The 27946-nt window shown below is 41.4% G+C and overlaps 1 protein-coding gene across 2 annotated transcripts in view; it reads left to right on the top strand.

Annotated features, from left to right (window-relative positions):
• IMPG1 (interphotoreceptor matrix proteoglycan 1) overlaps positions 1-27946 on the top strand; it is a 132560-nt gene extending 104614 nt beyond the window's left edge. For both annotated transcript variants that reach the window (XM_042937340.1, XM_042937339.1), the window contains 4 exons: positions 1352-1571; positions 20376-20571; positions 26351-26423; positions 27798-27946. In XM_042937340.1, coding sequence (XP_042793274.1) covers positions 1352-1571; positions 20376-20571; positions 26351-26423; positions 27798-27875 — 567 coding nt within the window. In that variant the 3' untranslated portion in view covers positions 27876-27946. The remainder of the gene's footprint in view (positions 1-1351; positions 1572-20375; positions 20572-26350; positions 26424-27797) is intronic.

Raw genomic sequence — 27946 nt, 5'->3', positions numbered from 1 at the left:
ACCCTCATCCCTTCCACTCATATTCTGTTGATGGGAACTAGTCACAAGGCCACACCTTGCTGCAAGGGAGACTGGGAAATGTGGTCTCCAGCAAGGCAGCCTCATGCCAGTGAAGAAGAAAATGGATTGGGGGGACGGGGGCAGCTAGTCATCTGCATACCAGATGAAGACAGGGAATCCCACCAGAGGCCAACGCAATGCTAAGACACAAAGAATGAGCCCAGTCAATGTAAGTAGGAGAGTACCGAGAGTAGACTGAGAAAAGAAGTTCTACATTTTGTATAAAATTTCATTTTATTTTTACAATAACCTGTGGGGGTTGGGGGGGGCTGGGGAATCATGACTATTGGAATGTGGGCAGGGTCAGAGTTAAAATCCTGGTGGGGTGAGGACAGGCAGCAAAAAAAGTAGATCTGGGCCAAGCCCGGGAGATTTTAGCTTGCATCTGTGTGCTGTGTTTGTAGATGTCACTTCATGAATGAGGGGACCAACTTTCAGGGCCAAGAACAAGGCAAGATACTGCTGAGCTTCAGACATTTCTGCAAAATGATCTCAGGGATGGCTATGACTCCCAATAGGCAGGTGTGGGAATCTGAAACACAATGCCCTGGGGCCTACTTTTCAGATTATTAAATTACAGTTTGGGAAAAGTCCTTAGGAAACCACTTTTTCTTCTTCCTCACAATTCAGATAAGGGCACTGAGGTACAATGCAATGGAGAAATGGTTTGATGAAGGTCACACAGATAGCTGGGGACAGTTCCAGGACTGACACCCAAGTCTCCTGACTGCCAGTTCCCTGCTGTTTCTACTACACAGCATATGAGTTGACCACAAAACATGTCCTGCATGGACAGACAAGCTGATCTGTAAGCTGTTATTTCAATAGGGTCATTTCAATTAGTTGCTTCTAAATAAATGTCCCATTTATACAGCAGCAGGTCAGTCTGCTCCTGGGCTCAGTTTGGAACATGTTTTTATTTACTTGGTTTTTGTTTTGTTTTGTTTTGTTTTGTTTTGTTTTGTTTTGATAACGGAACCTGGCAGTCCTGCTTTGCTGATAGCATTGGCCTAGATTTTTAAAAATCCTCTGTTCTCACAATTCATCAGGAAGAAAATCACTGCCCATCCATCTCAATACACAAATAGAAAGGTGGAAATATGGTACATAATCACTGCAAACAGCTCATTAAATAGTCGTGTTCTGGTCTCACATTAAATCCAGACACAAAAATAAAAACAAACAGGAACTGAAATGTATGCCTCAGATAATGAGAAGTGGGTATAAATGGAATTAGTGGCAGCTGAGCACTTAGAACACAGTTAAGGGTCAACCATCTTTTATTCTGCAGCTGGTTCCATATCTACGCTCCAATCTTACGGGATTTAAGCAACTTGAAATTCTTAACTTCAGAAATGGGAGTGTGATTGTGAATAGCAAGTTGAAGTTTGCTAAGTCGGTGCCATATAACCTCACCAAGGCTGTGCAGGGGGTCTTGGAGGATTTTCGTTCTGCCGCAGCCCAACAACTTGACCTGGAGATAGACAGCTACTCTCTCAACATCGAACCAGGTAAGTTATTCCAACCCAGAAAATTGTGGGAGGTTTTGGTTTTGTTTGTTTGTTTACCAAACAGTTCAACTTTGAGGCCACGAAATTCAAATTAAAGTCACACTTGATAAAATAACATTGTGGAAGTTAATGGATCACCTTGTTAGAAAGGTGGGGCCCTAAAATATGCAGGTTCAAGTTTTCTTACATCAAAAAGTAGGGAACAAGCGTACCTCTTCCTTCACAATCTGGGAGCTTTAATCCCTCCCCCGCCCCCCCCAGAACACAACTCCTGCAGTGTCTTAAGAGACTGTTTTTGTTGTTGTTGTTTTTAACATTTGCCACAGCCAACCTAATTTATATTCTGCTGGAAGGCAGAAGCACTTTCTGAGCAAACTGCAACAACTGGAGGGTTTCTACCTAAGAAACCTTCCAGTCATAGTTAACTATCAGCATTTCCTCATAATAACACAATTCAGGATGAAACTGAAACAGCGTCCTGAGGAAAGAAAACTAATCATTAGAGCAAAATTCAAACTTGGGAAAAAGCCACTGCACTATCACCAAAGAAAGAAGAAAATAATGTCCCTTCCCATTTGTACACCCCAGATCGGCTCCATGTGTGGGTTAAAACAAAGAAGTGTTAGATGTGAAGACGACACTTAAAGATAATGGGGGTTAGCCCAGAGCTACCTAATAGAAAGCAAGCATTCATTCTGATAATAAAACATAGTGTGTGTACCATTGTAACCAGCTATGCCCAAATTGGGAACTGTTTCTATCATTAGTTTCAGAATTCTGTTTTCTAACCAATCAAGGGAAGTTTTTTTAAATTCCCTGGAGTGCCAGGGGGCAAGGCTCCAAATCTACTGCCAATGAGACCTTCCAGTCAGGTTCAACACAAAGCTTCCTAATTGGCTATGAATTAGTGAAGTGAATCTTTAACATCCTCTCTGGCTTTCTGTAAACTAACAATGAAGGCAGAGGGAAAAGGCCTTGGGCAAAATGCAAACAAAGAGGCTCAGTTGGGAGACACATATTTTGACAGAGTAGAACTTTGAGCAACTTTAAGAAAATTGCCTCCTATCTTAGTAAGGCGTCATTAAAAAGACAGATCACCCTTCGGCACTGAGCCTGGGAGTGCTTACCTCTGAACAGGGGCAGCTAAGAAAGCCCTGAGGACCCCCTAAGAAATCAAAGACCTCCTAAATGCTGGTAATATCCTGCCTCTCCCCCTAAAAACTACCTCAGAACTGAGAAGGAACCAGGGAGTGCCTGGCAGTTAGGGTCAGGAGACCAATTTCCTCAGTCAATTGAAAGCAATGAACAGGGACTTACATAGGAGAATTTGGAAAGCCTAACAGAGGTGAGGGGCCAATTTCCTCTCTTCCTTCCTCCCTTGGAGAGCTGACAATCTGCTTAGAGACCCATCCGACAAATGAGAAGGTCAATATAAAGAGCCAAGTTGAGACAGGGGAGAACTCGGGTGTCCTGCTGGCTTCTCAATGGAGGTGCCACTTAAGTAGTACCTTAGAAAGAGAGCAGGAAGCTGGCGGTACATTGCCACGGATGCATAAGGCCCTAGTGACGTTGGAAGGAAACACAGCATAGCAATGACTTTGGAGGGCCATAGTCCTGAATGTGAATCCTATGTACTAACAGCAGCACTCAATTTCCACAACTGGAAAAGAGATAGTAAACAGTCATGAGGATTAACTAAAAGAATATTTGCAACACCCAGCAGAATTAGAAAGCCAAATACAGATTTTATAAAAGTTAAAAATAAATAACAAGAAACTTTATGAACTCCCTATCTATCAAATCAAAATGGATAAATCCAATATCTAAAAGGGCTCCTATTTACTGTGAGAGGCCACTGGGTCCACCTGCCCCCAAAAGCATTCCTTCCCAACAGTGGGGAGGTGGGGAAAGTAGAAGGTATGAGCAGGCAAGGAGGGACAGGCAAGGAGTGAAGGTGCGCTTCTCCACCTGAAGCTAGAGATCCTGGTTTAGTTATTTCACCAAAGGCAAGGGTAGACTCACCCAGGTAACCAGCTAGTGCTTGATTATCAGACCTTGACCATCTTTTACATTCTACATGCTTGATCCAAAAAAATAAACATCCATCCACCACTGGATCACACGTTGATGAATGAAAGTCAGTCCCTGCCCAAAGGAACTTGCAGGATGACCAAAGAGGGACACTTTAGAAGGATGCTGGGATCAGACATATGTCTTTTTTATTCAGAAAGACTTTGTAATGAGCACTTTCTGATATGCCACACTTAGCTGCAAATTTCCATGAGTCTGGAAATCACTAAGGCATAATGCAGAAAGCACAGTTTCCCTTTAAGTCCCATTTCATTGAGACCTGGTCTCTAAAAAGTAGAGAATTCTAGTCCCTCTGGGCTGGTCTCGGGCAGTGAAAGACAGCCTGTGGTAGTTGGTGGTGGCGAGGGCTGAGCATCCATGAAGACAGCCAGTACCATCAAAAAATAATTATTCAATGACTCTTGTTAAGATGGCGAGAAAGATTTTATTCAAGGACGGCCATCTTGATGTGTGTAGGAACCACTGCAGTGGGGCCTTGAGGTGGGGAAGAATGGACTTAACCCTGAATGTAGCATGGGCAAGTGGGAATTTATAGCCAAAGAGCAGCGTGGTGGGCAATAGATGGAAACTTACCAAGAGGAAACATCTAGGGTAAGGGGTGAATTCTGGCTAACCCAACCTAAAAGAATTCTTGCTAAAGGCAGGCCAGGATGATCGCACATCACCTGAGGGAGGGTGGAGAATGAGAAACCTTATTAGACATTGAGGGTGATCAGATGTAAAGGATGGGGGATTCTAACTAAGCCAGCTCAGCGGGATTCTTGCTAAAATTGGACAACAAAGAGAAACACTAGAGCCCAAAAATGGAGGCCAAGCTGAGAATTCAGGGGAGGCTGAGTAGAGCTTGGTCCAGGAGAAATTTTGTCAGACCAGAGCTGGAGAGGCAGGATGCCAGCCACACACGTGTCAGTGGCAGCAGCAAGAGCTACCATTGGAGGGTCTGAGGAGGGAGAGGAGGCCACCCAAGAGCGAGCAGCCATCAGGCACCCACTTAGACAACACACACGCAAACACTCGTACCTCATCCTCAATTATCCCTGTTCACACCCTGGTCCAATCCAGGCAGGGACAGTCCAGACCCTAACACACCCAAAACCATTGCTTCTGAACACAGTTAATGAACTTCTTACATCTATTAATCTCCTTATCTTATAAAAGTTCTTGAAGCTGAGTTTTAAAACACTATTCCAGGGGCACCTGGGTGGCTCAATCAGTTGAGCATCTTGAGTAGCTCGGGTCATGATCTCAAGGTTTGTGAGTTCAAGTCCCGTGTCAGGCTCTGTGCTGTCAGTTCAGAGCCTGGAGCCTGCTTCGGATTCTCTCTGCCCCTCCCCCGCTCATGCTCTGTCTTTCTCAAAAATAAACATTAAAAAAAATTTTTTTTAAGTGCTATTCTAAAACAAACAAACAAATGCCCTGTAGTTACAGTAAAGTGTTCCTAGCATCGATCATCCTGTATAATTTTAGTTTGAGGAAATAGGTACAATATTAGTATTATGATAATAGAAAAGAAAAATGAGTGTCTAGATTTTAAAATGCAGATGATTTTCAATAGTTTTCTTCCTTTTTTCTTTCTTTAATCTAGAATATGACAGGTATTTTGCTCCCAGGTTTTCAATGTGACTGGCTGATCCAGATTTTCTCCTTTTGGTGGTATATTGGAGTGTAAGCTGTCATGGTGATTGACAAGCAAGCTGATTAAAATGTCCTCCTAGTACAACCAACTAATCGTGTTTCCTCTCAGGTCCCTGGACCCCAAATGAAGATAATTACATAGGTTGGACAACAAGGACTCAAATTTCAATTTACACAGTCCGTGGCTCTATTGCTGGCATAGTCTTTTCTAGTGTCTAAGGCTTGGGTACAGCAGTACCCATCCCCCAGCATGTAGTAAAAGAGGTCTGAGGGGCACTTATAATCAAAATCCCAGATAATTCTGGAAGGTCATTTTAGCAAATACAAGAAACTTCCCCAATTCAGGTCTGCTCTTGCCAGTGTTTGCTTGAACTTACTAGTACTGGCCCAATCTGTTGAGAAAACTCTCGTTGAAAGAAAACTTAAAAAGGAAATATTTAGAGAGAAGGACAGCTGCTAGAAATACTGTATGCCAGGAATAAATACCTAGCTTTGTCTATGGAAGAAAATCCCAGGAATCTATCCTTGGAAAACAGAGAAGGCATCCTATAATTTTAACCTTCTCCCAACCAGGATGGCCAAATACAGCAACATTTACTATGTGTCTTATCCCTTGCCCTTCCCTTACCATCTTCTTGGGAGGAACAGGAGATCAGAACTAGGCTATAGAACACCGGAGGATCTCCTGCCTCATGAGTGTCCAATGTTGCCCCATCCTGGGAGCCTCCAGCCCCACCATCCCTTCCTCCTCCAACCCTTATCAGAGCATAACCCTTAAAACATGAAAAAACATAATTTTCATACAAACAGGTGTGAAAGTTTGCTTTCACTCATTAATAAGGGAATCATTAGGGTGACGAATCTGGTCTAAAGAGGCTCTGGAAATGGGAATTTTATATAGCCAGAGAAAAAAGGAGAATGGTGAGTTGAGAATGGTATGCTAAATAGAGAAGAGAAAGTATAATCATCTTATCTTACCCATTTTCTATACAATAACTTCTAACTCTATGGAGTTGTAAAATGCTATAACCAAAAGTAAATGGTAAATCAAAGTTACTGCCTTTTAGAGGTCGCCAAAGTGTGTCTTAAAGAGCCAGATGGTAAATATTTGGCTTTGGGAGCCAAAAGGCAAAATCGAGGATATTATGTAGGTACTTATGTAACTAAAACTGGTCTTAGCCCAGAAACCATAAAAATGTAGGCAGCTGGCAAGGTTGCCCACAGGTGATCCCTGTTTACTAGAGGGGATTGTTAGTGCTCCAGCATGACTTTTAAGGTTATGTGGTCAACTGCTCTCCTTATTTCCAAATGTTGGATGGTTTTCTTAAACCACCAGCTTCTTACTCCCTCTGGCCCTTATTTTTGCTGTTACAGAGAAGTTAGACAAGTCAATGACAATGCAATCATGATTTGAGACCCTGTTCATTCATATATTCAGTAAATACTTAGGGGTTATCTGGTACCAGTCAGATACTATTACAGGCATCAGAACCCCCAGGGTGAATCCCTGCCCTCAAGGAGCTAAAGCCTACCAACCAAGAGAAACAGACACATATACAAAAAGCTCTAATCAGGTCTACTAAATACAATAATCAGGTCATGAACAGAAATGTTATGAAGCACAACAGAGCAATTAATTCTATAGAGGCCAGGGAATGTCATGGCAGGCTTCCTAGATAGATGGCGATGTTGAGTGTGGTACCTTGGCAAATCCTGGGAGTGGGGGGTGGGGGGAGAGGACAGGCAGGAAGGTTGAGGAGGGGCTCCTCCAAAAACGGCTGGAGGAAGATGCAGACACTTCTGGAAATTTCAGGATACTTCAGTTATTTCACTGTGATAGCAGCTTGGGACACAAAGTAGGGAAGGAAGAGAGTTCAGCCTGGAAGGAAGAGAAAGGTGTGCTGAGCCAGCACGTTTAAAGCCAGGTTGTCTAAAAGCTCCTGTTCAATCTATTTATATCTACTTTGGTGTCCTATTTTTCTTTTTTCTTTTCTTTTCTTTATTTTCTTTTTTTTATAACTGGTCTTTTACAGTTTAAACTTTAATAAAATCTTGTAAAACTCAAAAAGTCTTCAAACTAAGTACTAAACAGCCCTTAAAGTATTCTCAAAATTACAAAATAAAAACGTAGAGTTTATCATTCATAAAATACTTCCAATTTGGAAACTACTTAGCAAAAATATACAGGTAGCTACAAAAGGTGGATACATTAATTCATTTAAATGTTTTAATGCAAAAAATAAAGCAAAAATTAATAAACTATCTTAAGGATATAAAAATACTCCAAAAATGTTTTGGGGAAGATGAGTTTTACAGAAATGGACAGTTGGTGAACTGCCCTCCATCCTATGAAGTAGCTGTCTAGAGACCAGAGGCCAGTGCTGAAAGTATACATTTGGGAAACCTCAGTCGAAATCAGAAAACAGGTAAAAAATGGCCCAGGGCAATGTACAGGGCAGGAGAAAAGGAGAATCAGGACTGAATCTCTGAGAAACCCCAACACTTAATGGGGAATAGAAGGATTGTTGGTGAAAGGAGCCAAAGACGGTGTTGCAGAAGCTGAGGAAAGAGAAGAGCGGGAGAGCAGTGGATAGAGGCCATGTAAGTTGACGGTTCAGAGGTCATCAGAACCCTTCGCAGAAACAATCTGCTAGAGTGGCAAGAGCTGAGGCCAGATTTTAGTGAGGTTGGGATGAAATGGAAAATGGGAAAGTCAGCATGCCCTGTCCACCTCCTGTCTTACAACCTAGAGCAAGGCTCCTACCCTCCCACAGACACTGGAGATAGGGGGTGCTATCCTCTTTAGTGGTTACATTTCAAAAGAGAGGCTCCTCGGTCCTTGAGAAAGACACTCTTGAGTTGTAATACTGGCAAGAAGCTTCAAAGATGATGGACATCTCAAACGAGCAGAGAATGAATTTACAATTACAAGTTTTCTAAACTAAGAAAGGGGAAGTCAGGGGTCTAGAGTTAGTCAAGCAGAGGGCAAGGGGAAGGCAGTCTTGATCAGAGGATTTACCATTTCTCTCTATGCCCTGAGTTTATTATATTTACAGGCAGTGCTCAGACAGACCAATTATTTAGTTCTATTTGCAAAATTTGACAAAAAATCCAATCAAGTCTTTTTCATTTATTTTCTTTTGGCCTAACGTCAGGGTGGAAATGTAGTTTGTGGTAGTAATGCGGAGAAGGGGGAAGTATTATTCCATTGTTACATTTAGACCAAAGAGAAGAGACATTGTGAAACTTCTCATGAGACTACTAGGGGGGCATCATTCCACATTCAGATCAGCATCTGAATTCCTGGATGTGTCCTCTAAATGAGGGCTATTAATCAGTTAGGCCAAATAATATCTGCAGAGGTACAGACATGGAGTAGAAGCGACACAGTGTCATTACTGTGTGTGGTTTGCCATTCACCTTTTGAAAACAACCTGAATAAATGAATCTATGATATAGAAAGTATAAACCAATGTTAGAACTATCTGTGATTTATCAACTGAAAAACTGAATAAATCACAGCTTGCTCACTATTCTGCCAGCATCTCTGGCAACTAGCATCGTCTTTCATTTAGGCTGCTATGAAAATTCTCTAGAAGCATGTAGGGCTTTTATGCCAGTTAGCTGTGCAGGTTGAAGATTTCAAACATGCAAAACTACACATACTTATTCTAACTTATTCTCTCCTTGAATTCCTAAGAAGTCTCCTCAAATATGGGCAGATTTCAAGGCTGGTAAATGGTAAACATTGAAATTAATTAGACTCTGGCATCCAGGATGCTTCCAGCCAGAATGTGAATCGGCAAACTCATTTTCTCTGGAAAGTTGCATAATTTGAAAGATTTGCATTTAGTTGCCAGCTCTGAAAAGTGGTAGATGTCACTTATCACAACAATGACAGTAAAACAGTAATAGCCACTATCGACATTTTTAATCTTAATAAATAACTATGCAAAGTAGGTATGATTTCTCCCCATTCCACAGTTGGAAAAACTGTGTTTCAGAGGAGTGCAAGTAACTTGCCTTTTACGGGTCACACAGTCACCAAGTGCTGTCACCGGAACTCAATGGCAGTTTTGTGTGCTTGCTTCAAGTCTGTTTACTGCCTCTTTATAAAAAGAGCCTTATCAACCCTCCTGCTGGGTATACAAAGGGTTTTTAATGTATTTGGAAAAAGTGACAACACACTTAAGTTTAATTAATCCTGAATGAATTGTTAGGTGTCACATTTCACCAAGTGAAATATCCTATAATATTTTGTTACATTCTTAGAATGCCAAAAGAAAAAGAAAAGAAAAGAAAGGAAACAAAAAGAAAAGAAAAGAAAAAGAAAAGAAAGAAAAGGAAAAGAAAAAAGAAAAGAAACAGAGGAGAGGAGAGAAAAAAGTCCCAAACTTCCTAATGTCCCCTATATTTGAGTTATTGGCTCTGCCAGGGGGTCCCTTCCAAGCTGAAGCAGCCACAGGAATTCTCCTTCCAGGATACTCTCCCAGCCTCTGCCCTGGCCCCATCTCCTGTGTCTCTGTCTCCTGTTTTTACTCTGTTGCTGTCCCGTGCTCCCTGGGATGCCATCCCCGGGGATTTTCCGTTAACACCTGCTTTCATTAAGGAACCCCAGTATTGGCTGGACTGCCAGATACCTTTTGCCCTCTCGAGTTTCAACACATGCCCTCATCCCACACTTGAGCCTCCCCATGGAGCTTCCTGAAGATGCTCCTAGAGTCCTTCATGGAACCCCCTAATGCACACCCTGCAGGGAAGCCTGGGCTTCAGCCCAGCTGCACAGCCTCCCACAGCCCCTGCTATCTGAGCGCTCCCTCTGCCAGCTGATCCTGGGACACTCAGGCCCTAACACCCATGCACCCAAAACATTTCAGTTTGGTAGATATAAATAATGACCGAGAGCAGAAATAATTCTGGAACCTCTCATCCGGGGCAAGATGTGGAAAGGCATTCACACATGCATTCATAAAAGAGTTACTGAGAGCCTACTATACATAGTTGGTAGTGGTTGTTCTTGAGAATGGTGGCAAATTAAAGTGAAATTCAAGGTTTTTCATATTACACGTCCGTTTAAACCAGAAAAGAACTCCCATTACTAATTTATTTAATTCCACAAATGTGTATTAAGCTTCAAGCACATGGATGGTGCTATGCTGTGTGCTATTCATTGTTGAATGATTATTCTCATCCTAATCCAGCCCTTCAGCAAGAAGCCATAAGCTAAACATGTTTTGGCCAATAATAAAATAATAAAACAATGAAGCACTAACTTATATATAGATTTTTTTAAGTTCTTTTATTTTTTTTTTAAACTTTTTTGGAGAGAGAGAGCACTCACACATGAGAGCCAAGGAGGGACAGAGGGAGAGGGAGAGAATCTCAAGCAGCCTCCATGATCAGCGCAGAATCTATGTGGGGCTCAGTTTCAGGACCGTGAGATCATGACCTGAGCCAAAATCAAGAGTCGAATGCTTAACCAACTGAGCCACCCAGGTGCCGCTTAAAGTTCTTTTAATCAGTGAATTCCATCCACAGTTCCGGAGGTTTGTGCCAGCGTGTCCAGCTAATGTTCCTGCTGTCTTGTTCCAGTAGGACACCTAGAATGGGAGATTTATATTTGAGCTGCAGGGACATTAGCGATCGTCTGGTTTAAAGAACCCATTTTATAGGAGGGCCAAATGAGACCTAAAGATGCTAACCTACTTTCCCAAGACCACAGCCAGTCACTGGGAAGTGCCCAGAGCATTTCCTGGAGGCTTCTGCACTGACAGCAGAGATAAGCAGACTCACTCCCTCTGCTGGTGCAGCAAATCCCAGAATATTCTCAGGATTTGGGAAAATAAAGCAGGTGGGCCAGTGTGGAAGGTGAGGCCCCTGCATCGTATCTCAAAGGAACCCTCAGGGGAGGGCCATGTTTATTCAAATTACTAAGTACTAAGCACCAAGCACTGTATTAAAGTAATATTCACATCTTGAGAAGGAAACAGACTACCAGTTCTGCCTTAACTAGGCCTTTCATGAATAGTAATAAAAATACTAATATTAATTAATAAAAATACTGAAAAGTATATCCTATGACTGCATTGGTATAAAGATGAATATATCCAACTTGGATTATATTAATTGGTGGGTTTTTTTTTTTTTATTCTGATAAAAGAATTTAAAACACGTTCTTCAGCACCTAAGAGTACGCTGGGCTAAAGCCATGTGTCCTGGGCCCTGCAGATTACCAGTGACTGGGACGCAAAGAAATGACGCTTCCCCTCCTCCCCACATATGAAACCAGGACCTCAAAGCCTTGGCTAAGAGCTGGGGGGGAGGGTTGGAGAAAGGGCACTACAGCTGCCCCGACCTCTACCCCTCCTCCTACCCCTCCACCCCAACCCCCCCTCCTCTCCCCGTCCCACCCGTCCCCGCAGCGGGCGGGCGCGCGCGAGGCCAGGTTTACTCCCACGCCGACTCGTGGGAAATCTGGTCACTGCGTCCAGGTGTGAAGCTTGGTCACTCTGGGCGCCAGGGCGCGGCGGGCCCGCCTGCCTGGGAACTCCGCAGCCCAAGCTGTGCCTTTTGGGAATGGGAAAAGATGATCCAGGAGTTTCCACCACATTCCCCCAGGCGTCCAGGCCGGATCTGTCGCGGTAATCACAGAGTAATAATGGCTCTATCAGCCGTCCCCTGCAGCTCCTTCCGCCACCGCGCCAATTCCTTCCAGACTTCTGTTTCCTCCACCGGCGCTCACCGCACAGTGGTTTTTAAGGAGGAAGCAGTCCCGGCTCTTAAAATTTCATCCCTTAAATCTATTCCTACTTCTTTGCTATTGAGCGCCATCTAGCGAACACTAGCCTTCATCACATTGAAATGGCCTGGTGGAGGAGGGGAAGTCCACGAAAAAGACCTCAGGGGCCCTCAGCCCAGGTGAAGCCTGAGTTTCAGCCAAACAGAGCTGAAATTCTGCCTTAGGACAGGACCCTATCAAAGGGGATACTTCACTTCCTGTCCCACACGTGAGTGTTGCCAGGGTGTAAGAGAAGGGCAGAATGAAATTATAAAGAAGAGAAAGAACAGGGCAGAAAGGCCGTCAATCAATTCACAGCCCCAAGGTTCTGAGCAAGTGACAGGACACTCTGCAGCGAGAGGGAAGAGGGCGGTGCGCTAGGAACTGGAGTTGGTAACATGAGCTCCTGAGACCCTCAAAGGCCTAGCAGACCAGGAGAGTCTGTGTTCAGGCCTGACAAACATGACTAGAAAAAGACACTCTTGGACCATCAAGAACCTATGAATGTATAAGCTGCTTGGAGAACAGGACCATGATCTTTTTGTTTTTAATCAAAATAGTTTTTTTCAGGAATAGAGTTTAGTGATTCATCACTTACATATAACACTCAGTGCTTATCCCAACCAGTGTCCCCCTCAATGCCTCTCACCCTTTCAGCCCTTCCCACCCACCCAACACCCCACCAGCAACCCTCAGTTTGTTCTCTGTATTTAAGAGTCTCTTATGGCCTGTCTCCCTCTCTGTTTTTATATTATTTTTGCTTCCCTTCCCTTATGTTCATCTGTCTTGTATCTTAAATTCTACATACGAATGAAATCATGTGATACATGTCTTTCTCTGACTGACTTATTTCCCTTAGCATCATACACTCTAGCTCCGTCCACATTGTTGCAAATGGCAAGATTTCATTCTCTTTAATCACTGAGTAATATTCTGTTATATATACATACCACATGTTCTGAATCCATTCATCAGTTGATGGGCATTTGGGCTCTTTCCATACTTCGGTTATTGGCAATAGCGCTGCTATAAACATTGAGGTTCATGTGCCCCTTTGAATCAGCATTTTTGTATCCTTTGGATAAATACCTAGTAGTGCAATTGCAGGGTAATAGGGTAGTTCTATTTTTAAGTTTTTGAGGAACCTGCATACTATTTTCCAGAGTGGCTGCACCAGTTTGTATTCCCACCAGCAGTACAAAGGGTCCACCTTTCTCTGCACCCTTGCCAACATCTGTTGTTGCCTGAGTTGTTCATGTTAGCCATTCTGACAGGTTTGAGGTGGTATCTCATTGTGGTTTTGATTTGTATTTCCCTAATGATGAGTGATGCTGAGCATCTTTTCATGTGTCTGTTAGCCATCTGGATGTCTTCTTCAGAAAAGTGTCTATTCATGTCTTTTGCTCATTTCTTCACTGGATTATTTGTTTTCTGCGTGTTGAGTTTGATAAGTTCTTTATAGATTTTAGATACTAACCCTTTATCTGATATGTCCTTTGCAAATATCTTCTCACATTCCATCAGTTGCCTTTTAGTTTTGCTGATTGTTTCCTTTGCTTTGTTATCTTGATGAGATCCCAATAGTTCATTTTTGTTTTTGTTTCCCTTGCCTCTGGAGACATGTCAAGTAAGATGTTGCTGTCACCAAAGCCAAAGAGATTTTTGCCTCTTTTTCCTCTAGGATTTTGATGGCTTCCTGTCTTACATTTAGGTCTTTCATCCATTTTGAGTTTATTTTTGTGTATGGTGTAATAAAGTGGTCCAGGTTCATTCTTCTGCATGTCGCTGTCCAGTTCTCCCAGCACCACTTGCTAAAGAGACTTTATTCCATTGGTACTCTTTCCTGCTTTGTCAAAGATTAGTTGGCCATATCTTTGTGGCTCCATTTCTGGGTTCTGTATTCTGTTTCATTGATCAGAGTGCTGTTTTTGTGCCAGACTGTCTTGATGATTACAGCTTTGTAATATAGCTTGAAGTCCAGAATTGTGATGCCTCCAGCTTTGGTTTTCTTTTTTTTTTTTTTTTATTTTTTTTTAATGTTTATTTATGTTTAAGAGACAGAGAGTGAGCGGGTGAGGGGCAGCAAGAGAGGGAGACACAGACTCTGAAGCAGGCTCCAGGCTCCAAGCTGTCAGCTCAAACTCATGAACTGTGAGATCATGACCTGAGCGAAGTCAGACGCTTAACCAACTGAGCCACCCAGACACCCCTTTGGTTTTCTTTTTGAACATTACTTTGACTATTCAGGGTGTTTTCTGGTTCCACACCAATATTAGGATTGTTTGTTCCAGCTCTGTGAAGAATCCTGATATTATTTTGATAGGGATTGCATTGAATGTGTAGATGGCTTTGGGTAGTATTGACATTGTAACAATATTTTTTCTTCCAATCCATGAGCATGGATTGTTTTTCCATTTTTTTGTGTGTGTCTTCTTCAATTTCTTTCCTAAGCTTTCTATAGTTTTCAGTGTATAGATTTTTTACCTCTTTGGTTAGGTTTATTCCTAGGTTTTTTATGTTTTTTGGTGCAGTTGTAAAGAGGATTTATTCCTTGATTTCTCTCTCTGCTGCTTTATTGTTGGTGTATTGAAATTCAACTGACTTCTATACATGGATTTTATATCCTGCAACTGTGCTGAATTCATGTATCAGCTCTAGAAGTTTTTTGGTGGAGTCTTTTGGGTTTTCCATATGGAGTATCATGTCATCTGCAAAGAGTGAAGGTTTGGCTTTCTTCTTGCCAATTTGGATGCCTCTTACTCATTTGTGTTGTCTGATTGCTGGGGCTAGGACTTCCAACACTATGTTGAATAACAGTTGTGAGAGTGGACATCCTTCCTGACCTTTAGGGGAAAGTTCTCAGTTTTTCCCCATTGAGGATGATATTAGCAGTGGAACTTTCATTTATGGCCTTTATGATCTTGAGATATGGTCCTGCTATCCCTACTTTTTTAAGGGTTTTTATCAAAAAAGGATGCTGTATTTTGTCCAGTGCTTTTTTAGCATCTATTGAGAGAACAGGACTTTTAATGTGAACTGTAAAATTCCTCAAAGTGTTCCCTGCAGACAAAGAACATTTATTTAAATGGTTTTTATCACATGATGAAGAGCTAGGGGACATCCTTCCTCCACAACCAGTTGGGAATGCTTTTCAGGACCTTTGGCATACAGACGAAAGACATTATATAAGCAAATCCAGGGAAAAAACTAATACATAAAATGTGCTTACACTGGAAACCTCAGAATGATACAAGTATTTCCAAGCCCCATGTGACAGCTCACTTACTTCAAGCCATGTTTATTGCTGTTACATTTTAGCAACAGAAACAAATGTGGAGTTGTGGTGTCAGACGGTACTTTGTACAAGGAAACATTCTGTCTAGTGGAGGAGTTTTGGCAGACGATGGTTTTGAACTTCGGTTTAGTTAAGAGAGCCTTTGTTCAAAGCATTCGTGGAAGTCTGATATGTAAACCCGTACAAGTGGACATGCTGGCATGCTTGCCTGCCCCCATCCCTTGTTTGCCCATTGGAGCCCTAAGGTCTCTCCTGGAAACCCTATATTTGAAAACCACTAGAATGATATCAAAAGCTGAACGTTGTAAGCAGACATGTGGATGTTAATCTGGGATTATACTTACTAGCTAACATGGACTTGAGTTTTCTTGCTTATGAAAATGAGGCCAGTGGTATCTACTTAGGAAAGTTGTGAATATTAATGAAGGCTTGTTTGAAGTGCCCAACACAATGCCAAACACAAAATGGCTGTAGATAAATGTGAGCTCCCTGTTTATGTAAATCATTGTCACTGCGCTCCTGGTGAAGCTGGAGTGCAGGATCATGATCCCTAGGACTACTTTGGGAACAAGTCCTGAAATGGAATGACAGTGCCTTGACTACCTCTGGCATCTACATAGGAAGCTAAAGACTAGGCTTAGGACCTCTTGGTGCCAGGATGGACATGGAACTTTCCCACCATCTGCAAACTCGCAGACCCTGACACTGCTCAACACACTAAGGCCAAGTACCCTGGACAGAGATTGTCAAATTTGCTGTGCAGAAGAGCTCCCTACGTGAAGGACAGAAAATTAGGTCATTTTGCCAGCTAGCAATTATAGTAAGCCCAGGGGCTACACCAAGTCATACTTGGTGGGTATGATACAGGCTCGTGAAGAAACCTCTCTATAGAGCCCACCATAAAAATAATGTATTTAAAGAGGGCTTAAGCAAATCCAGGAAGCTAGGGCAATTATAGACCAACTAGGCTATACACCAATCATGGAGACTTCCCTTCCTCTAATCCACACACAGCTTGATTATGACTTGAAAATATTCTTCTAGAAAATGACATCTAATTGTTCTCTTCCTAATCAACTGTTGATCTCAAATCTCCTTGAACTCTCTCTTTCCAAGCTACAGATTGTGTTCAGAACAGAGCAGTTCAGGTTTTTACTACATAATGTTTACATTATCAGTATTGACCAAATCAAGAACAGAGAGCGAGAAGTTCAGACTGATTTTATTTTTGTTTTGTGCAAAGCACTGGGGATGTGTTAAGGAGGAGGAAAAGAGTCGTGTGGCCTCAGTGAATGATGAATGAGTCCGTCATTCTAAGGAGAAATGTCTTTAAGATATGACAAAGAAAGAAAATAATCAAAGCATAGGAAAAGCTTTACTTAAGAAATTTCTACTAGGGACACCTGGGTGGTTCAGGGGATTAAGCATCTGACTTCAGCTCAGATCATGATCTTGAGGTTCACGAGTTCGAGCCCCAGTTCAGAGCTGGAGCCTGCTTCAGATTCTGTGCCTCTCTCTCTCTCTGCCCCTACTCTGCTTACGCTCTGTCTCTCTCTCAAAAATAAATAAGTAAATGTTGAAAAGAGTTTTTAAAAAAAAAGAAATTTCTACTAAACTTTTGTTCATAATACAGTCTCTTCTCTTCCGTGGCACTTCCTTCCCACAGTCAGCTCACAGCCAGTTCTCAGTCTTTGCCTGAAGCCCGAAGCTGTAGGTGCCCCTCCAAGTGTGGTAAGTAGAGGACCATCAGCACACCAAGGAAAAGTATTTTTAAGGTATAATAATGGAAGTGGTATGGGCTGCTTTGCAAATTAGTATTGTAAATACTGTGTCTTCTGGTACAATTCTAACTCGCTGCAATTGCCTTTACTTGCTGTGGTCCCACAGCTACCCCTCCTGGCTCTTTCCTTCCCTGGGACTTGCTCTCACACAGATGACCAACACAAACAGCCTGTGGTCTTTGCAACACTCAACTTTGGGGCCTCAGCTTCCTCACCTGCAAAGTGAACAAATTCATGAGAAGGTTCTAAAATACCTTTCAGCTCTAACATTCTAACATGTCAAATTTTATATAAGGCTAAAATAAAAATCTAAAGCAATTAGTTTGTCTGAAATTCTTACTGCTGCAGATTTTGAAGGGCCCAGTTGGTATTTGTTGAATCCGTGAATGTTGTCTTAGTACCCAAGAAGGTATACATAGCAAACAAAAACTAAGCTCAGTGATTTGAAGTCTCCTACTTCTCTCTAGACCTGTCCTGAATAAATACCATGGGAAAAGCAAGTTATTTATAAACAAGGTGCATTTGTTCTTCAAATATATCTGATCCAGGGCCCCCAAATTTGGATAAATTTATTTCCCCAACGTTGCCTGATTGCATTCTGTTCAGCCTTACTGGTGCGCAGACAATGTCGGGCGGGGCCGAAAGAAATTACGGTAAATCGGTAATATTTTTTCAATGGGAAACTCATTTGGTTATCACACCTTTACTCTTCAGAGGACTAGAATCTGTACATTGAGTCAGCTTTCCGAGTTAGTGTATTTCTCCACTGCAGAGAGAAGGAAGTGGAGCCTCTATTCCTCCCTGACTTGTGTTTTCAAGACTAAAAGTCTTGAGTGTAAAGTTGCTGACAGCTGTTATTTATTAAACCAGGTCCTGCATGAGAATCACCTGGGTTGTCAGGGTAAATCTGAATCATTTTCTAAACAATGACAAGGATCCCACAACATGGCCAACTTTAGGAACTTTGAAGCAGAGAAAGCCAGTTCACAGTAGTCAGGCCTGTTTGTTCAAGCTGCAGAGCAATAGAACTTCACGTAAAGTCTTCTAGCATTGTCTACCTTGCTGGGAGACCCAGGTATATGTTTTCAAGGAAGTGCTCATGCCCACAGCTTGGGCTGGCTTTATTAATCTACCTCACTATCACTTCTTCCACCACAGGGAGGCGCTGGATCAGGCTAGCGAATGAGGGGGTTTATTGGAATTCTCACCCCATGCCATGTCCCCCCAGTGACCCTACACAGAGCTTATGTGGGCAACAAATTCGGCAAAGCAGCTGACTATGTTCTTCTCCACTTGAAGATTCACAGTAGACATTAGCTTATTAATGACCCTAAAGAGATTTAAAAGTAAAAGGAGAAGAGGGTGAGATTGGAGGGAAGAAAGAGAAAGAGAAACCAGGGAAAGAGAAAGAAACCTGTTACATTTATTTCACCCTGCATTAAAAAAACAAAGAACGAAAACAATAAGTACTTATTTAGGCACCAACCTCTTTCTAGTATAAAACCTATTAAATCCTGCTGACTTAGAGTTCTGCAAATGTTCCCACTTGGGGAATACAGGACAAGATGATCACTGAAATCATCCTAATTCTGAAAATTCTAAATTGTGTTTACATGTCTTCTAATGCACAATTCTGATCATACTCTTCCCCTTGCCCAGAAATCCTCCATGGCTCCCACCTGCCTGGAGAGTCCAAATTCCTTAGCATGGCATTCAAGACCTACCAGAGTTTGACCTTAACTTACCTTTCCAGTCTTAGTTCCCTTCCTTCCAGTCCACAAGGTTTTGCTGCCTCCAAACTGGGCTTTCCTGGCTCTCTTTTCTCATATTTGTTGCTCTCCCTCCTCTATGCCTCTGTTCATGCTGTTGGGTCCAGCTGGAATGCCTTTCCTAGTCTTTGCGCATACAAATGCAACTCACTTTAAATAATTGAAACGATCTCTTCTCTAACTTGTATTTAGAGCTCATCTTACAGCTCTTACACTGGACAAGGTACGGGGCTTTTCCTATAGAAATATCTGTATGTATTTCTTACCTTCCCCTAGGCTTCTTGGAAGAATAGCTTTATGCATGGCTACCTGTGCCTTAGCTCCTTGCATGGAGTATGTTCCTTTTGAAAGAACAATCTGAAAGATAAATGGCTGCTGTGATTCAGCAGGAGCTCCTTCCAGGGCGGAAGGAAGAAGTGTCTTCAGCCCAGAGGCTGGTTCTGCCATCAGCATTGGGGGACGCAGGCCATTTGCTTCTCTGCCTGAGAGTTCAGTGTGCTTAGTTCTATAAAAACAGGGAAGAGCTGGCAGGGGCCACAGGCCTTCTGAGCTAAATACTCTGAGATTCTCATTTACAAAAAAAAAATTGAGACACAGCTACAGAATTTAAAGTAAAAAAGAACAGTGACAAAACAAAGCAAAACAGAAACTAGAGATCCACTTGAATTTTAATAGAGGAAAAACGATTAACCCAAAGGAAAGATCTCTAACACTGGGGCCAGAGGGATCAGCAAGGGACTAAGAGAAAGATATTTTTTAAAGCAGTAAATTGTCCTGAGTTCTCAAAACTGTCCACATAAACGACTACTTGACTACTTTACAAGATATACACCTGATCTTAAATACATACTTTCGTAACTCATTGCTGCAGAAAATGCTTACTTTAAAAACCTAACAAAAAACCTTAATTCTCTACTGCAGTGGTTCTCAAAGTGTGCTCTCCAGATCAGATGCATCAGCATCATCTAGGGACCTCCCTAGACCTACAGATTCTCAGTCCCCATCCCAAACCCTTTGCATCAGAAACTCTGAGGCTGGGGCCAGGAATCTGTGTTTCACAAGGCCTCTAGTTGATTCTGATGCACCACCAAGTTTGTTCATGATTATATTCAGAGTAAATATGTTATCATTGTCATAAACTCAAAGATACAGAAATGTGTGTTTCCCTTTTCATTCCAGTCTGTTATCACTGCTGTACAAACCAGTCCAAAATGGAGTGATGGCAAATATATTTGGTCTCGTGCCTTTGACTTCTGCCTGTTCCACTGCTCAGGAATCCATGCATTCATTAAAGTTCGTCCCATATCCGGGCTCTGTGCTGACCGTTCAGAGCCTGGAGCCTGCTTGGGATGCTGTGTCTCCCTCTCTCTCTGCCCCTCCCCCACTCATGCTCTGTCTCTCTGTCAAAAATAAACATTAAAAAAAATTGTTTTAAATCTGTCCCATATCTTACAGCTGATCAAGCAGACCCTTGCAAATTCCTGGCCTGTGGCGAATTTGCCCAGTGTGTAAAAAATGAGTGGACCAAGGAAGCAGAGTGTCGCTGCAGACCAGGGTATGAGAGCCAGGCGCGCCTGGACCGCCGGGACTCTGGCCTCTGCACCCCCATAGAGGGATGTGAGGTCATCCAGGGAAAGGGAGCTCCGTGCAGGTAGGTCAAGTACAGTAACTTTGTAGACCCAAGGATTTGTTACTCTTGCTCTTGAGAAACCTGTCATTAGAATGAATGCATATGGCCCTTTAAACTCACATGGTTCTCAATCTCCAGTGAACATCAAAATCTTCCAGAGGAGGACTTGTTCAAACACATGGCTAGACCCTGCTAGGCTCTCTTTTGATGCAGTACGTCTGGGTGTACCACCTTAATTGGTGTTGAGGTGTGTGTGCATGTGTGTGCGTGCGTGTGTGTGTATTTGGTTTTTTCCCCCTATTTGTAAAGACAGTTTTCATCATAATAAATTTGGAAAATATACAGAATTATGAGCAAGAAGATAAAAAATCATGTGATATTCACCTATTAGCTATTATTATCTTTTGATGTATATGTTTATACAGAATGTTTACATAGAATGTTCTAAAGCAAAATGGAATCAGACTGGCTTCTGGTTTTATACTCAGCTTTTGTACTTAGAACATTCCCCATGGCATTAAATATTTTCCATACCGTCATCTTTAGTGATTACATAGTAGTCCTTTCTTTAGGTCTGCTGTGTTTAGTCAATCTTTATTTCCAACAGAAAGGTTAAGAGAAGCTCTTAAGAAGAGGGAAAAGGAGGAGGGATTCATGACCCAGACTTTAGGGTGTAGGTGGCGTTATGAACGGTCAGGGAACATGAAGCCTCCCGATTCTTCTCCAAATCCTGTGATACCCAGATAAGGTCCACACTGTGCACTCTGACCTCGGAGAGTTTCTTCGTGAGCCTGTCTCACCTTTCCCAGTCATGAGTTTCCAAATACATACACCTGAACATTTCCTCAGGCTTTTAGACCACCTTGTACCCCTATCTTTAGTAGATCATCATAGTTTTTTTTTAAAACTGTCCTCTTACTCATTCTAGTGGCCACAGTCTCTAACTTCCCACCAGGGAGCTCATGGTCATCAGTTCCTCAATAAAGAAGCAAGAGAGGGGCGCCGGGGTGGCTCAGTCATTAGGGTCATGATCTCAGTTGTGAGATGGAGCCTGACAGCAGGGAGCCTGCTTAGATTCTCTTTCTCAGTCTCTCTCTGCCCCTCCCCTGCTCTCTCTCTCTCTGTCAAAATAAATAAACTTAAAAAAAAGAACCTAGAAAGATTTAGCCTTTCTCTTCTTGAAACATAACCCTGTTCTTTTAAAGTTAAAGACACATTAAAGACAACTATCCAATAATGGTTAAGAAGCAATATTCTGGGTCAAATTGTGATTAAAATTTTGGCTTAGCAATTTACTAATCAAGTGACCTTGAACCAATTACTTCTCAGAATTTCGATTCCCTCATTGAATCAAACCTTTTTGAGACTAATCAAACCTTTTGGGTTCCTGCAGGGGGCATATGAAATTACGTTTATAAAGCATCTTTACAAAGAACATAAAGCACAGAATGTCCATTCAGATGAGTGAGGGTTACGATAATGCTGTCAACTTTCTCCAGGTTAATCTCACTTAAAATCACAACAGGATTCTAAATGGAATCTGACATTGTTCCTAAAATCCTCCAGAAGTGAAAATGAACAACAGAAAATCTTGGAAGTACAATGATGGAGAGATTTCTCTGTAAGAGAATAATACATAAAATAATATTTAGAGCACTAGGACAATAAATACACAGAATAAATATAAGACCCAAATAGATCCTTATATTTAGGGAGTTTTTTAATGTTTATTTATTTTGGCGTGGCGGGGGGGGGGGGACAGGGAAGGGCAGAGAGAGAGAGGGAGACAGGCAGGCTCTACGCTGATAGCAGAGACCTCAGTGCGGGGCTCAAACTCATGAACTGTGAGATCATGATCTGGGCCAAAGTTGGACACTTAATCGACTGAGCCACACAGGCACCGGAATTTATTTTGAGCATTTCAAATCAGTGGAAAGTATGGACTGGTCAATAATGGTAAGAGTATAATTTGACCTTCTATTTAGAAAAAAATAAAATTACTTTTTACACAGATCAATTCTATATCAAAGATTCAAATCTAAAATCAAAACTATGAAAATTGAGGAAAACTATCTTTAAAACCATTTCTAATAATCCTGGGCTTAAAAAAAAAAAACCTTCCCTAATTAAGATACCAATCCCAGATGACATTAAGAAGAGGATTTCTACAGGAAAAAAGTCACCACAAATAAAATTAACATATTAAGAAGGTGGGAGAAAAATATTTACAACCTATTTTATATCTTAAAAACTCATATAAGAAATCCAGATGACCAAGAAAACGTAGGAAAAGATGCTCACTCTCACTATAATCAGGGAAATCCAAAAACAATAGAGATAGCATTTGTGAGTTTGTGAGTTTGGTAAAAATAAATAAATAAATAAATAAATAAATAATAATATCCAGTATGGGTAACGTCAGGGAAAATGAGTTCTTTTTTTTTTTTTAATGTTTATTTTATTTTTGAGAGAAAGAGAGACAGAGTGCGAGCAGGGGAGGGGCAGAGAGAGAGAGAGGGAGACACAGAATCCGAAGCAGGCTCCAGGCTCTGAGCTCTCAGCACAGAGTCCGACGAGGGGCTCCAACCCAAGAACCGTGAGATCATGACCTGAGCGGAAATCATGAGTCAGATGCTTAACCGACTGAGCCACCCAGGCACCCCCAAGGAAAACGAGTTTATCAAGCATTGCTGGTGGATGTATAAATTAGAAAAACCTTTTATCAAGAAATATTTGTTAGTATCCATAAAAGTTTTCATTTGATTCAGATACTCTACTTTTAGACAATTATTCCTACAAAAATAACTGCATTTGTGCACTAAGATATGTTTATAGAAATGTTTGCAGCATCATTGCTTTGAATCATGCCCATCTATGGAGAAAGAGTTAAATCGTGCACAGTGTGTCAGTCACTAAGGAACACAGCAGTTAGAAAGCAATGATACAGCTCTACTGGAGCTGCCATAGGGGGAAAAAAAAGACATTTGATTAAATGAGAAAAGTAAATTGCAGAATAGACCTTATGTAATAACCTAATAATTAAACTATGTACTTATAAGTATAGTAGGTTCAATTGTGTGGCATTACCATTCTGTCAGTTAACAAATCATCAAATATTGGCAATTTTGTATGGTTCACTCAAAGATGTAAGGAAAAGCATAGCGCGTATGTGGAATGACAGATACACTCAGCTACTATTCCAGTTAACAGTGGAAAGAAGAACTGCTCAGTGTTATTTTTTTTTCTTAATGTTTATTTTTGAGAGAGAAAGAGAAAGCATGAGCAGAGGAGGAACAGAGAGAGGAGACACAGAATCCAAAGCAGGCTTCAGGCTCTGAGCAGTCAGCACAGAACCTGATGCTGGGCTTGTGACAGCTCAGAGCCCAATGTGAATCTCGAACTCACGGACCGCAAGATCATGACCTGACCCAAAGTCAGACGCTTAACCGACTGGGCCACCCAGGTGCCTCAAGAATTGCTCAATGTTAAATGCTAAACTCGGATCTCCTCAGCATGAGGACAATTCCCATTGCCCTCGCGCGCTGCCTCAGACAGCGTGGAAGACTCCTGAGCATAGTGGTGCTGAGGGGCCCCCCTGGATCCTCGCCACCTCCTCCTGCTCCTCACAGGATGCCACCGTTTATGTGACTCTGACAGTTTACTTATATGAGGTTTACTTACATGACAATTTAAGACCTTATCAACCATAGACAAAGACAGTGATGAAGTCTGGAGGCTTTGGAATTAAAATTCCAGCTCTACCCCAACTAGTTGTGACCCTGGGCAACCTTAAACCTCAAATTTCTCATTCAGATAAGGGGGATGATCAGAATACATCCACTGGTTTAGGTGAGGGATAAATGAGACGCTCTTCTGGGTAAACGACCCTGCCTCTAGCATGGTTGGAGCTGGTTGATGATTATCCACAAAGGGCAGCCCCCTAAACACAACCTGAGATTCCCTGTCTGGAATGCAAGCCTAAACGCAGAAGCACATCTGTGGAGGACATGAAAGTGATGTAACACCGAAAGCAGCACCCTCTCAAGAATTGTAAACTCAGCTGCGATTTTGTTAGTCTACCTGAAAATGAAGGGAGAGATGGGAAATTGTACTGAGGGCAAGGGCCTTGCTGAACAGATGAGTCCATTGAGTCACAACAAACATTTTCAGTTTGTTTTCTTTGTCATTCCACTGCCAGGCCTTCATTCATTGTATTTGCACCTTTATTCTTCCTTCTTTTCCTCCATTCAGTATTTATGACTGTACTCCATACATTTTTCCTTTCCTTCAATTGTAGATGTTCTGTAGATAGATTGAGTTGTATGGAACTTGGCAAAAATTCTCCCAAGAATAAACAAAATTTTCATTTTCAAAGGTCTCTTTTTTAAAAGCTTAATGAGTTTGACTTTCATTAATCACAATTATTATACATATTCCAAAAATACAAATCTAGATCTAATAGTAAATAAATTATGACTTTTCCTCCTCAGATCTAAAACTTTTCACTTTGTCCTTCAGCTTAATGGGCCTAATTTAATAGGCTCCTAATACAGGAGCCAGATTAAGGAAATGATGATGCAAAGTGACATCTCTGAGGAGATTTTTATAATAAGGAAGTACTTGTCTTACTACAGTAAGATCCCAGATTTACTCACTTGCTACACCTCAGATGGGGGAGGGGTCCATTTTTCATCTCCTGTAGCTGTTCCTAACTCCCTTAGGAGCACTTTCTCCACTGGATGGAGAAGAAGTGGGGGTGAGGGGAGGAGCCAAGAGAGGGAGGAGTTAGAGTTTAATATAGTCCAATCTAATTTTTAAAACTTCATCTGATTAACAATTGAAGCAATCACTTTAGGCAACTCAGTTCCTTTGGAATATATAATCAGCCTTAAAAATCTTTTCCCTTCCTATCCTTTCTCCAAGATGGTATCTAGATGTATGGGGAGTGGGGGGGGAGGGGGGGGTGGAGACTCTCCCTGCCTCACCAGGCCCTGTGGAAAGCCTCTATCTCATATTTACCTCACCTGTGATCTCTCAGTTCTGACCCCACACACCTACACATCCCTTAGTATTCTCAGAGCCTCCAAATCACCCAACCAGGGCAAGTAGGAACCAAACATGCTGAAGGAACAAGGAACTTATTTCCTCAGACTACACCTCCAGGATAGCAGCTTCCTTCCTCCTATAGTGATACCATCTCTACGCCTTTCCCTGAAATTATTATGGACAGAATGTTGGGAGAAAGAAAACAGTTTACTGATAAGGGAATGAATATATGTCACAGAACATCCCCCAAATATTATACCCATTTTATAATGTAGAGAGGGAAAGGGCAAGGTGCAAAAGGTGTATACACTACCAGAAATTATATAATATGTATGTTAAAAAATGTGGAATTATATACATCAAATTATAAAGTAACTTTTGTTTTTAAATTGTACAAACAAATGTCATTACACGTGGTTGTTGTTCAACAACCACGACTCACGACTTTAAAAATAACTCAGAAAATAAATAATTCCACTTTTTGCGAGATGAAGTTATCCCTCATCTTTCTCTCGAGCTCTGTTCAGGCCTTCCGAGACCGCTGCCCAAGAACGGTGAGCCAACTGGGAGGTGGGACTCAGGGGCAGAAGCAGAGAGCACACTTCTTCAGCTCTCACTGGCAGCACCTACAAGAATGGGCGATCCATTTTCATTGTTGTCATCATTTTAAAGCAAAAATAGTAGCAAGTTGTAGTTGCTCTCAATGTTGATAAGCCCAGGAAATAAAATACCATATTTTTGCTTTCTTTTGTAGGTCACCAGGTCACTCTAAAAATCAAGCATACAAAACTAGTGTTAAAAAATTCCAACATCAGCAAAATAACAAGGTAAAGTAATACTTTTACATGTTGGTTTTACTGAATTTTTAAGAAAATTTAAACTATGTCTAGGTCTGACTCTTGTTTTAAAGAGAGATAAGAAAGAGCACTTTGCCTTTATTTGCTGGGCTTTTTAATTGAGTACGTAAGGGCAGGGGGTATTGTAAGGGGATTTGTTGGTGCAAGGAAGATAGAGACAGAGGGCTGGCATTATCTGAAATGTGTAGACAAAGTAATAAAATAACAGAAAAACAAGCCAAGTATTTTATTCACTTTTTCTTATAAAAATATACAGGCCATTTATCAAATGCATTGCAACAGGTTGAAATTTTCATAATAACTCATATTCTTGGAACTGAATCATTTTATGCATATTCTTGTATCTTCTTTTGATTTCAAACAATGAGCAAAAGCAAAAATTTATGTAGAGAAATATATAGAAGACACATGATTTGTGAACAATGGGTAACTTCAAAAATTCCTATAATTTCATCCTCAGATAAATATTCCTTCCAGTGTCCTAGGTATCCCTTTCAAAGTATTCATCCAACTTATTTGACTAAAATAATTCTGTTTTACAAAGGGAAATAACTTATCTCTAACCAGGTTAAATATAGAGATTAAAAAAAATACCTTCCGAGAAAATACCTTGGACAACTTTTATCCTAAAATTGCCTAGTTTCAAAAATTGTACCTAGTCTTTGATGTTTTGTAAAAGGGAGTGATAATCAGCCAGTTCCCACTCTACCCGAGATCTATAGTGTTGGATGGAAACACACACATCAAAGCTTGTACTTGAAACAAGTTATTACCATCAATATACAATCAAGGATGCTGAGGCAACCACACCAAATACTAATCATAATTCCGTGTAGCCAGGTGCACACGGGACTAATGTGTGCCGTATTTATTTCCTGAAACAAAGGAAATTGGAAAGACAGAAGAAGTTCAGTCGTGAGCCATAAAATAACAATGAAACACCATGTCTGCTATTAATAAAATGTCCAGGATGAAGCAAACGCTAAGTAAATCCTAGAGTGCCAGGTAGATTTAAGGACCACATTTCAAATGAAGCAGCAGCATGGAATAATCATGTTTGCTGAGGTTGGAAGGGAAGGTGGTGACTTTAATTCACAAACTGCCCCCTCTGCTTTAAGAGATGCTTCAGCCTGAGAATCTAAATGGGTTTAAGAAGAGATGGAATACATTCCTACTAGGTTATAAAGTTAGGAATATTTTGGAGGGCATCCCCAAACCTTTCAAAGAAGATATCCTAAATGGCAAGCATACTCTTTCAAACACCAGCGGAGGCAATATTAGAATGAAATATTGATTTGACCTCAGATGGCATTTCGTAAGCTCTTGAAACTATTTCTCTTCCAGATAATCAGGAAAAGAGATTCTGAATTACTGGCTGACGGATATGAAGAATTTAACTATCAAGATTGGGAAGGAAATTAAAAACTAAAACTATGCAGATTATAATTTAATCTGTCTCAAGAGAAATGGATTGCTTTCTCAAGGAAAATTGT

The sequence above is a fragment of the Panthera leo genome, chromosome B2, assembly GCF_018350215.1.
Source record: "Panthera leo isolate Ple1 chromosome B2, P.leo_Ple1_pat1.1, whole genome shotgun sequence".
Taxonomy (NCBI): domain Eukaryota; kingdom Metazoa; phylum Chordata; class Mammalia; order Carnivora; family Felidae; genus Panthera; species Panthera leo.
This window is presented reverse-complemented; position numbering and strand designations above follow the sequence as displayed.